At 50.2% G+C, this 11,915-nt stretch overlaps 1 protein-coding gene across 1 annotated transcript; it reads left to right on the top strand.

Annotated features, from left to right (window-relative positions):
- Positions 1-1,203: 1,203 nt before the first annotated feature.
- gjd6 (gap junction protein delta 6) lies at positions 1,204-2,415 on the top strand. The gene has a single exon (XM_069711481.1). The coding sequence runs from the start codon at positions 1,204-1,206 to the stop codon at positions 2,413-2,415; it is 1,212 nt and encodes a 403-aa protein (XP_069567582.1).
- The last annotated feature ends 9,500 nt before the right edge of the window (positions 2,416-11,915 follow it).

The following is an 11,915-nucleotide window of genomic DNA, read 5'->3' as shown; positions in this document are numbered from 1 at the left end:
TGGACATTTGTGGGAAAGTTTGCTGGGATTAGTGTGTGAATTCTTGATTTATGGCCAGGAATGTGTTTTGTGCAGCCACAGTGACCTTTGACACCTAAAATTGAATCAGGTGATCCTTGAGTTCAAGTGAATATTTGCCCAAAGTTTGAACAAGTTCCCTCCAGTAGTTCCCGAGAAATCACAATAGCGAGCCTGGGACAGACGGACGGACAGACAGCCCAGAACCTGAATCCGTCTCTCCGGTGCTGCTGAGGTCTCTCAGATGATCGAGGCTTTAAGGAAACAGCTGCACAATCTCAGATTGAGTTTTTAAAAACAGGATGGATGATGCTCCAACCATTTCGTACCGAGGCCTTAAAAACATGAAATATCATTTTCTACGACGTGCGACACCAAACGGTTGTCAGAAATAGAAACAGGGACTCAGACGGGGCCGTTTGAAGTAAGGAAAGGGGTCACTGAGTGTTTTATCTGGGGGACACGATGATTCGATGCTAGCAGACCTTTCAAGGGGCTTTTTTTAAAACGGCAGATAAGAGGATTGGCAAGTGGCTCGAGAGGAGCAGCCACAACAGTGAACGTCCACGAACAGCTGACTGAACCCTGGACGCTTTTCCACCAGTCTTCATGTTTATTCCTGAGCTCAGTCATCCGGACTCACACTGCCTGATCTGCTTCTGTTTGGATCCATGTGTGTTACGTCATCTTTTGAAGTGTGCCTCTCCATTAAAGGAAGAGCACATCAGCTTTCCGAGGACTAATCTGTGCAGAATGCTCTATCAGGGTGCACTATCAGCTCCTCCAGCAGAGGAAGGCTGCTGTCTCTGGCTTTTAAAATGGATCCGACGGACAAGAGAGAAGTGAGCGTGCCAAGTGACTCGCGTCAAGTGGACGTCCTTATCTGTGAAAGATGGGTGTTTCTCTCCAGTGTTGTCAGAGCAGTCGGGCCGGCGAACATTCAGGCTCAGAAGATGCCTGCTGCTCTGATGTTCCAGGAACTTTCTGTGAGAACTAAACTCCAGATGTTGGTGTAGATCCAGTGAGCGGCTGTCCCCCAGATCAGGACGTCTGCAGGGCGGCGAGGTAGCGGCAGGTGCAGCGGGGTGGGTGTTCGGGCGGAGGAGAGGTGGATCGGTCCGGAGCAGACTGCTCCACTCCAGGCAGCTCGTCCCTCCTCGAGGCAGCCGGCAGCCACAGGCCACCATGACGGAGTGGACTCTGCTCAAACGTCTGCTGGATGCTGTCCACCAGCACTCCACCATGATCGGGCGCCTGTGGCTCACCGTCATGGTCATCTTCCGGCTGCTCATCGTCGCTGTGGCGACTGAGGACGTGTACACGGACGAGCAGGAGATGTTCGTGTGCAACACGCTGCAGCCGGGATGTTCCACCGTGTGCTACGACGCCTTCGCACCCATCTCTCAGCCTCGCTTCTGGGTCTTCCACATCATCAGCGTCTCCACGCCGTCTCTCTGCTTCATCATCTACACGTGGCACAACCTGTCCAAGCTGCCCCACAACACCCCCCCGCGGCCGGGGCAGCGACCGGGGGACGTCCCAGGGCAGAGGGGCCCGGAGACGGGGAGGGACGGTGGGCAGCGGGCGTACGATCGGAGCTGCGACTCCGACAGCTGCTCCATCCACTCGCACAAACATCTCGGTCACAGCCTGGCGGATGGTCTGGAGGGCGTCCCGGCCCGCGGCCTGCAGAGGGGGGGCCCCACCCACGTGGTACCCCTCAGCCAGGCCCGGGCCTTCGCCTGCAGGGAGGGGAGCGCAGAGGGTCCCGTGGTGTCCGGAGGGGTTCTGTCCAAATGTTACGTCTTCCACGTGTGTCTGCGAGCCGTCCTGGAGGTGGGCTTCGTCCTGGCCCAGTGGAAGCTGTTCGGCTTCCAGGTGCCCGTCCACTTCCTCTGCTCCTCGCCGCCCTGCAGCCAGCCGGTGGACTGCTACGTCTCCAGGCCCACGGAGAAGACCATTTTCCTACTCTTCATGTTTTGCGTGGGGGTTTTCTGCATCCTGCTCAACCTGCTGGAGCTCAACCACCTGGGCTGGAAGAAGATCCGGCAGGTGGTGAGGCTGAGAGAGAGGGCGTCCTGGGGACGATGTCCGGGGGTCGAGGGGGGCTACGAAACCTTTCCCCCTGACAGCCCCTCGCTCACATCTTCTCGAGGGTTTGGGAAGGTGACCAGCACCACCTCGCTGCCCACTCTGGACCTGGTGGTGGGTCACCGGCCGGACTGGACCTGCGCTGTGAACTGTGGGAGGATGAGGGAGCCGGAGGAGGTTGGGAACACTCGACAGGACTCCCACAGAGGAGAGAGGCAGCCTCTGAAGACCAAGAGGGAGACCAAGAGGGAGACCAAGAGGGAGACCAGAGGGTCCGAGCAGAGGAGCACCGAGGTCTGGATATAGTCTGACTGTGGAGGAGCGTGTTCATGCCTGTATTTTAAAAAACAAAAAATCTATTCAAGTTTCTCGTGAGCACGTGATTATTTTTTTCCATTTTGCCCCAATGGACAATAAATGAACACAGCATGCAGACCATTGTTGTGTTTTTGTTCAGAGATTTCTACCTAAATGCACAGGAGTTGAACTGGTTTTGTGATGTTCAGTGGTTTCCTCGGTACGTGTCGTTCTAGCGTAGAGAGGTAAAGGTTAAAATATTCCCCAGCAAAACTGATAAAATACCAATCCTTCCTCCCAGTATAGGGAAGAAAATATGTTCAATATATTCTCCTTTTATGAACACCATCAATGCTTCTGTCTCTTGTTATTTGCTGTTTATTTTCAGTTTTTTTTTTTCCCATTGTGAAGGAAAACACAATGTTGTGATGTTCAATACGAAACCATTTTATTACATTTTCATGATATTTTGGAAGACATACTATATGTTCATACATATGTGTGAAATACTGTATATATGACATTGTTTGACATTTACGATGACAAACAGTAGTATGAAGTTTTTGTGATATTTTGGATGACAGTATGATATTTTTATGACACTTTGGATAACATATTGTAGTGTAAGGTTTTTATGACAATTTAGAGAGCATACAATACTATGACATTCTTTTCACATTTTGGGCGACATGCTATCACATAACATTTTTATGGCATTGTGGACAACATATTAGAGGAGGACTTTTGTCATAGTATAATATGTTGTCTAAAATGTATCAAAAAGTCATAAAAATATCATACCATAGTATGTTGTTCAAAATATGAATTATTACTTTTTTTTCCCGTTCAAAATATGAAAAAAGTCATACCATAGTTAGACTTTATATATGGTCTATCATATATATATATATGATAGTAAGACTTTATATATATATAGCTGACCAACTATAAAGTCGGTAACATCATCACAGTTAGCATGTTGCTAACGATATAATCCACAAACTCTCAATATCACGTTATTGTCGTTTACCAACAATAATCCTTTACATCCCTTCATTACAGCTGTCCTTAGTTAATGGATTCTACATATGGAGATATACAGTAGATACAGGTCTGGAAAAAAATGAAAAACTTCAAAATGATCCGTTTCTCTGGTTTTACTATTTATTGGTGTGTTTGAGTAAAATGAAAATGTTTGTTTCATTCTATAAACTACTGACAACATTTCTCCCAAATTTCAGATACAAATATTTTCACTGAGAACATTTATTTGCAGAAAATGACAACTTGTCAAAATAACAAAAAAGATGGAGAGTTTTCAGATCTGGAATAATGCAAAGAAAACAAGTTCATATTCATTTTTAAACAACACAATATGAATGTTTTAACTGAGGAAGAGTTCAGAAATCAATATTTGGTGGAATAATTGATTATTGATTTCCAATCCCAGCTTCATGCGTCTTGGCGTCTCTCCACCTCTTTCACTTTGATGTTGGGAGACTTTATGACTTTATTCCAGAGGTTTTCAATGGGATTCAGGTCTGGAGATCTGGCCGGCCATGACAGGGTCCTGATCTGGTGGTCCTTCATCCACACCTTCACTGACCTGGCTGTGTTTCATGGAGCATCGTCCTGCTGGAAGAACCCTCCTCAGAGTTGGGGAACATCGTCAAAGCAGAAGGAAGCAAGTTTTCTTCCAGGACAACTTTGTACTTGATTCGATTCATGCGTCCTTCACAGAGACAAATCTGTCCGATTCCAGCCTTGCTGAAGCCCCTCAGATCTTCACCGATCCGCCACCACATTTCACAGGATGTGGAGACTCTGTGGCTCGTCGACCTCTCCAGGTCTCCGTCTAACCATTAGACCACCAGGTGTTGGACAAAGCTGAACATTGGACTCCTCAGAGAAGATGACCTTCCTCCAGTCCTCTATGGTCCAATCCTTCTGGTCTTCTTCAGACCTCAGCCTGGCTCTTCTTTGCTTCTCATGATGAAGGGATTTTCTATCTTTGCCCGACTTCAGCCGCTAGGAGCCTGTTTCTAACCGTCCTCACCGTCCTCACTGTCCTCACCGTCCTCTTCACCCCAGCTGCTGTCTGATGTTCTTTTTGGAGTTCACTTGGTGTCATCCTACGTTTGTTGAGAGACATTGGAATGATTTGGAGGTCATCCTGGTGAGCAGAGAGTCGTTTTGGTCCTCAGCCGGCAGTTCATGTTTGTAGCTTTGTTGTCCCTAATGTCTGCAGCTTTGTGGTCCCTAAGGTCTATAGCTTTGTGGTCCCTAATGTCTGTAGCTTTGTTGTCCCTAATGTCTGTAGCTTTGTTGTCCCTAATGTCTGTAGCTTTGTGGTCCCTAATGTCTGTAGCTTTGTTATCCCTAATGTCTGCAGCTTTGTGGTCCCTAAGGTCTATAGCTTTGTGGTCCCTAATGTCTGTAGCTTTGTGGTCCCTAATGTCTGTAGCTTTGTTGTCCCTAAGGTCTATAGCTTTGTGGTCCCTAATGTCTGTAGCTTTGTTGTCCCTAAGGTCTATAGCTTTGTGGTCCCTAATGTCTGTAGCTTTGTTGTCCCTAATGTCTGTAGCTTTGTTGTCCCTAATGTCTGTAGCTTTGTTGTCCCTAATGTCTGTAGCTTTGTGGTCCCTAATGTCTGTAGCTTTGTTATCCCTAATGTCTGCAGCTTTGTGGTCCCTAAGGTCTATAGCTTTGTGGTCCCTAATGTCTGTAGCTTTGTGGTCCCTAATGTCTGTAGCTTTGTTGTCCCTAATGTCTGCAGCGTTGTGGTCCCTAAGGTCTATAGCTTTGTGGTCCCTAATGTCTGTAGCTTTGTTGTCCCTAAGGTCTATAGCTTTGTGGTCCCTAATGTCTGTAGCTTTGTTGTCCCTAATGTCTGCAGCTTTGTGGTCCCTAAGGTCTATAGCTTTGTGGTCCCTAATGTCTGTAGCTTTGTTGTCCCTAATGTCTGTAGCTTTGCTGTCCCTGATGTCTGCATCTTTGTTGTCCCTAATGTCTGTAGCTTTGTTGTCCCTAATGTCTGCTGCTCGACCTTGTTCTTATGAACCGTCATCTTTGACATTTGAAGAATGGAAGCAGCCTGACGATCACTGTATTCCTCTGACAGTAAAACCAGAGTTGAATCTTTCTTTTCTAACTCAAAACTTTTCTTTTTAACTCTTTTGGTCAATAGTCACTTTTTTTTAAATTTTTATTCCAATTACATTAGAAGGTTCTAGTAGCACTGTTTCTGCGATCCAGCTGGTCCTATTGTAAGAGGATAGTGATGACCACAGCACTGGTTTTTATACTTTTCTTCATTAAATCAGATCTGGTTCAGGTGATCACCTGATCAGTACCTCATTATGTAGGATCAGGTGAATTCAACAGACTGGAATGGAACAGCTGCTGTACACGTAGAGATGCTGATTTAACAAACATTTGGAGTGGGCTCTTCATTTTTTCCAGAGCTGTATACATATATTTATATAATCACAGCGGGGTCAAAGGTCATTTGGAGTCCCGATGTTGATATCGAGGTTATGTCCTCGTAGTAAGTCTTCACACGCAGCTTTTCTGGGAGAAAATCTTCATCAGATGAACTCGGTGCTGTTTAAAAAAAAAAAAAAAAAATCACATTTTCATGAAGATACCAAAATGTTTTTGCCTGTAACTACATTGGTATGTTGAGTGGATCTTGAAGCTGGAGACATTTAAACTTGTGCTTTCATGTGTTTTCCAGGCATGTGAGTTTTGGGCAGAACGGTTTGTGGATGTGTTGACAACTCTTCTTCTGAGTGTATAAATGTTCCATGTGGAGACGAGTCATCGATGAAAGGATGACGGAGTCGCTTGGTCGAAACCAGTTTGTTCGTCCGACGTCAGTTTCAGATTCTTCCATTTGTCAGCGGAACGGTCACGTCATGTTGACACAAAGTAACACAAAGCCAGATGCACACTGTGGTCTACACACTGTTGTCTACACACTGTGGTATACACACTGTTGTCTACACACTGTTGTCTACACACTGTGGTCTACACACTGTTGTCTACACACTGTGGTATACACACTGTGGTCTACACACTGTTGTCTACACACTGTGGTCTACACACTGTGGTCTACACACTGTTGTTGACACTGTTGTCTACATACTGTGGTCTACACACTGTCTACACACTGTGGTCTACACACTGTTGTCTACACACTGTGGTCTACACACTGTGGTCTACACACTGTGGTTGACACTGTTGTCTACATACTGTGGTCTACACACTGTCTACACACTGTGGTCTACACACTGTGGTCTACACACTGTCTACACACTGTGGTCTACACACTGTGGTATACACACTGTTGTCTACATACTGTGGTCTACATACTGTGGTCTACACACTGTGGTATACACACTGTTGTCTACACACTGTCTACACACTGATGTCTACACACTGTGGTCTACACACTGTCTACACACTGTTGTCTACACACTGTGGTCTACACACTGTGGTCTACACACTGTTGTCTACACACTGTTGTCTACACACTGTGGTCTACACACTGTCTACACACTGATGTCTACACACTGTGGTCTACACACTGTCTACACACTGTTGTCTACACACTGTGGTCTACACACTGTGGTCTACACACTGATGTCTACACACTGTGGTCTACACACTGTTGTCTACACACTGTGGTCTACACACTGTGGTCTACACACTGATGTCTACACACTGTGGTCTACACACTGTCTACACACTGTTGTCTACACACTGTGGTCTACACACTGTGGTCTACACACTGTGGTTGACACTGTTGTCTACATACTGTGGTCTACACACTGTCTACACACTGTGGTCTACACACTGTGGTCTACACACTGTCTACGCACTGTGGTCTACACACTGTGGTATACACACTGTTGTCTACATACTGTGGTCTACACACTGTGGTATACACACTGTTGTCTACACACTGTCTACACACTGATGTCTACACACTGTGGTCTACACACTGTCTACACACTGTTGTCTACACACTGTCGTCTACAGACTGTGGTCTACACACTGTCTACACACTGTTGTCTACACACTGTTGTCTACACACTGTGGTCTACACACTGTCTACACACTGATGTCTACACACTGTGGTCTACACACTGTCTACACACTGTTGTCTACACACTGTGGTCTACACACTGTGGTCTACACACTGATGTCTACGCACTGTGGTCTACACACTGTTGTCTACACACTGTGGTCTACACACTGTGGTCTACACACTGATGTCTACACACTGTGGTCTACACACTGTCTACACACTGTGGTCTACACACTGTGGTATACACACTGTTGTCTACATACTGTGGTCTACACACTGTGGTATACACACTGTTGTCTACACACTGTCTACACACTGATGTCTACACACTGTGGTCTACACACTGTCTACACACTGTTGTCTACACACTGTCGTCTACACACTGTGGTCTACACACTGTCTACACACTGTTGTCTACACACTGTTGTCTACACACTGTTGTCTACACACTGTGGTCTACACACTGTCTACACACTGATGTCTACACACTGTGGTCTACACACTGTCTACACACTGTTGTCTACACACTGTGGTCTACACACTGTGGTCTACACACTGTTGTCTACACACTGTGGTCTACACACTGTGGTCTACACACTGATGTCTACACACTGTGGTCTACACACTGTGGTCTACACACTGTCTACACACTGTGGTCTACACACTGATGTCTACACACTGTGGTCTACACACTGTCTACACACTGTTGTCTACACACTGTGGTCTACACACTGATGTGTGCTGTGTGTGATTGGCCTCCTCGTGTATAAATAACAACATTATCAGGTTGACATCTCGACCTCATCGATCACAGATCAATACACACAAAGAAAACACACAAGTGATGTTGGATCAATATTTGCTCGTCATTTATTTATGCAATATATTTATTAATATATTCATTTACAACATCTATAAAACATTTGCATAAATGATGCTACTGAAACAGTAAAACGGAGCTCGTGGCCGAGCTGACGTGAAGTTAGTGTACCACAGGGACTCCTTCTGAGGAGCAACAAGCTCCTCCTACTTTCACTCCATCTTCAAATAGTTAGAGATGGAAATGTTTCACAACAAGTGCAACCATCAAAAAAATCAGAAACCAAAACCTTTGAAATAAAAAACCTGCCGTTGTTTTGTGGAGAGCATCGTGTCCTGTCACCGTGGCAACGGAAACAAACTCATCATGCGACGCCATGAACATCGAAGCAGCTGCAGGTTTGTGAGTTTGAAGGGACAACCTGTTTCTGGGAGTTTCTGAAAATCCAATAAATGTTTAATAAAGAAATGGAAATGTTTCAAATTAAAAGCTGAACATCAGGTTTGTATTTTTTACATTTCCTGTATTTCCATTTCAGTCTTCGTCCTTCATTTTAGCACGGTGGACATTTATAAATACTACATTACCCATGAGCCTCGGCTGCTCTCCAATGTTGATGTTCTAGTTCTTGCATTGATCCAAATTTACCCAGAATCCAACAGTAAACTGACTTCTTTTAAAATCATATAAATTCAACAGGAAGGCTGTTTAAACTCTTCTGATTTAACGGAACCAGAAACTTTGATTCAGAGATCGGTTGAATTCACATGAATAATTCACCAGATCCTGATTTCCTGCAGGAACTGATGAACTTTAGCTTCTGTCCAGCAGTAGCGGGGCTAATTACAGTTCTAATCTCTGAGTTAATACATGTTTCTTGCTGAATTGCATCATGGGAACTGCAGTTCATCTGGTATATTTGTGTATATTTAAAGAAAAAGCCATGAATTCAGTTCATCCTCGACATCTATCAAATAAACTGAACATCTTTTTCTTCATAGAACATCTGCGAAGTTCATTTCTAAGACTTTTAACGTGGTATGATTTCCATCCACATCGACCTGTTGGCAGTAAACAAGGTGAGATGTGGTTAAAACCTGTTTCTGTTGGAGGAGTTCAGAGTAAAACTCCTAAATGATCCGAAATGAGACAGAAAAACAGGAGATGACCAGAAAATAGAAACTATCCAATTAGAAAACGTTCCACTTCAGATTTAAAGATGTGATACGACCATGTTTCTGCTCTACCTTACAGGAAGTGACATCATGGATTGTTTCTCGTACAAAGACCCTCTGTGGTCACATGAACCTTGACACACATCTGATAGGTTCTCAACACAAAGAGCAACAACCACACAAAGGAGGAGAGAATCTGAAGCGTCGGTGCAACACAGACCTCATCTTTAAGAAAAAGCACTTCGACGCCACGAGGCCGACGCCCCTCGATGTCACGAGGCCGACGCCACAAGGCCGACGCCCCTCGACGCCACGAGGCTGACGCCCCTTGACGTCACGAGGCCGACACCACAAGGCCGACGCCCCTCGATGCCATGAGGCCGACGCCACAAGGCCGACGCCCCTCGACGCCACTAGGCCCGACGTCCCTCGACGTCACGAGGCCGACACCACAAGGCCGACGCCCATCGATGCCATGAGGCCGACGCCCCTAGACGCCACGAGGCCGACGCCCCTCGTTGTCACAAGGCCGACGCCCATCGATGCCATGAGGCCGACGTCCCTCGACGTCACGAGGCCGACACCACAAGGCCGACGCCCATCGATGCCACGAGGCCGACGCCCCTCGACGCCACTAGGCCCGACGTCCCTCGACGTCACGAGGCCGACACCACAAGGCCGACGCCCACGCCCCTCGTTGTCACGAGGCCGACGCCCATCGATGCCACGAGGCCGACGCCCCTCGATGCCGCGAGGCCGACGCCCCTCGACGCCACGAGGCCGACGCCCCTCGATGCCGCGAGGCCGACGCCCCTCGACGCCACGAGGCCGACGCCCCTCGACGCCACGAGGCCGACGCCCCTCGTTGTCACGAGGCCGACGCCACAAGGCCGACGCCCCTCGATGCCATGAGGCCGACGCCACAAGGCCGACGCCCCTCGATGCCACGAGGCCGACGCCCCTCGACGCCACGAGGCCGACGCCACAAAGCCGACGCCCATCGATGCCATGAGGCCGACGCCCCTAGACGCCACGAGGCTGACGCCCCTCGACGTCACGAGGCCGACGCCACGAGGCCGACGCCCCTCGACGTCATGAGGCCGACGCCCATTGATGCCACGAGGCCGACGCCCCTAGACGCCACGGGGCCGACGCCCCTCGACGCCACGAGGCCGACGCCCCTCGTTGTCACGAGGCCGACGCCACAAGGCCGACGCCCCTCGATGCCACGAGGCCGACGCCACAAGGCCGACGCCCCTCGATGCCACGAGGCCGACGCCCCTCGACGTCACGAGGCCGACGCCACAAAGCCGACGCCCATCGATGCCATGAGGCCGACACCCCTAGACGCCACGAGGCTGACGCCCCTCGACGTCACGAGGCCGACGCCACGAGGCCACGAGCCCGACGCCCCTCGACGTCACGAGGCCGACGCCCCTCGATGCCATGAGGCCAACGCCACAAGGCCTACGCCCCTCGACGCCACGAGGCCGACGCCCCTCGACGTCACGAGGCCGACGCCCATCGATGCCATGAGGCCGACGCCCCTAGACGCCACGGGGCCGACGCCCCTCGACGCCACGAGGCCGACGCCCCTCAACGCCACGAGGCCGACGCCACGAGGCTGACGCCCCTCGACGCCACGAGGCCGACGCCCCTCGTTGTCACAAGGCTGACGCCACAAGGCCGACGCCCCTCGATGCCATGAGGCCGACGCCCCTCGATGCCACGAGGCCGACGCCCCTCGACATCACGAGGCCGACGCCACAAAGCCGACGCCCATCGATGCCATGAGGCCGACGCCCCTAGACGCCACGAGGCTGACGCCCCTCGACGTCACGAGGCCGACGCCACGAGGCCACGAGGCCGACGCCCCTCAACGTCACGAGGCCGACGCCCCTCGATGCCGTGAGGCCAACGCCACAAGGCCGACGCCCCTCGACGCCACGAGGCCGACGCCCCTCGACGCCACGAGGCCGACGCCCCTCGACGTCATGAGGCCGACGCCCATCGATGCCACGAGGCCGACGCCCCTAGACGCCACGGGGCCGATGCCCCTCGACGCCACGAGGCCGACACCCCTCGATGCCACGAGCCCGACGCCCCTCGACGCCACAAGGCCGACGCCACGAGGCAGACGCCCCTCGACGCCACGAGGCCGACGCCCCTAGACGCCACGAGGCCGACGCCCCTCGGCGCCACGAGGCCGACTCCCCTAGACGCCACGAGGCCGGCGCCCCTCGATGCCATGAGGCCGATGCCCCTCGACGCCACGAGGCTGACGCCCCTTGACGCCACAAGGCCGATGCCACGAGGCCGACGCCCCTCGACGCCACGAGGCCGACGTCCCTCGACGCCACAAGGCCGACGCCACGAGGCCGACGCCCCTCAACGCCACGAGGCCGACACCCCTCGACGCCAC

The sequence above is a fragment of the Brachyistius frenatus genome, unplaced genomic scaffold (genome assembly GCF_029030835.1).
Source record: "Brachyistius frenatus isolate BFR_SWC_R1_liver_20210118 unplaced genomic scaffold, ASM2903083v1 Contig_100, whole genome shotgun sequence".
Classification (NCBI taxonomy): domain Eukaryota; kingdom Metazoa; phylum Chordata; class Actinopteri; family Embiotocidae; genus Brachyistius; species Brachyistius frenatus.
Note: the sequence above shows the minus strand (reverse complement) of the source record. Positions and strands in the feature narration are given on the sequence as shown.

Excerpts from the sequence above, each read along its gene's own strand:
- gjd6 (XM_069711481.1), top strand. The coding sequence starts at position 1,204 with ATGACGGAGTGGACTCTGCTCAAACGTCTGCTGGATGCTGTCCACCAG.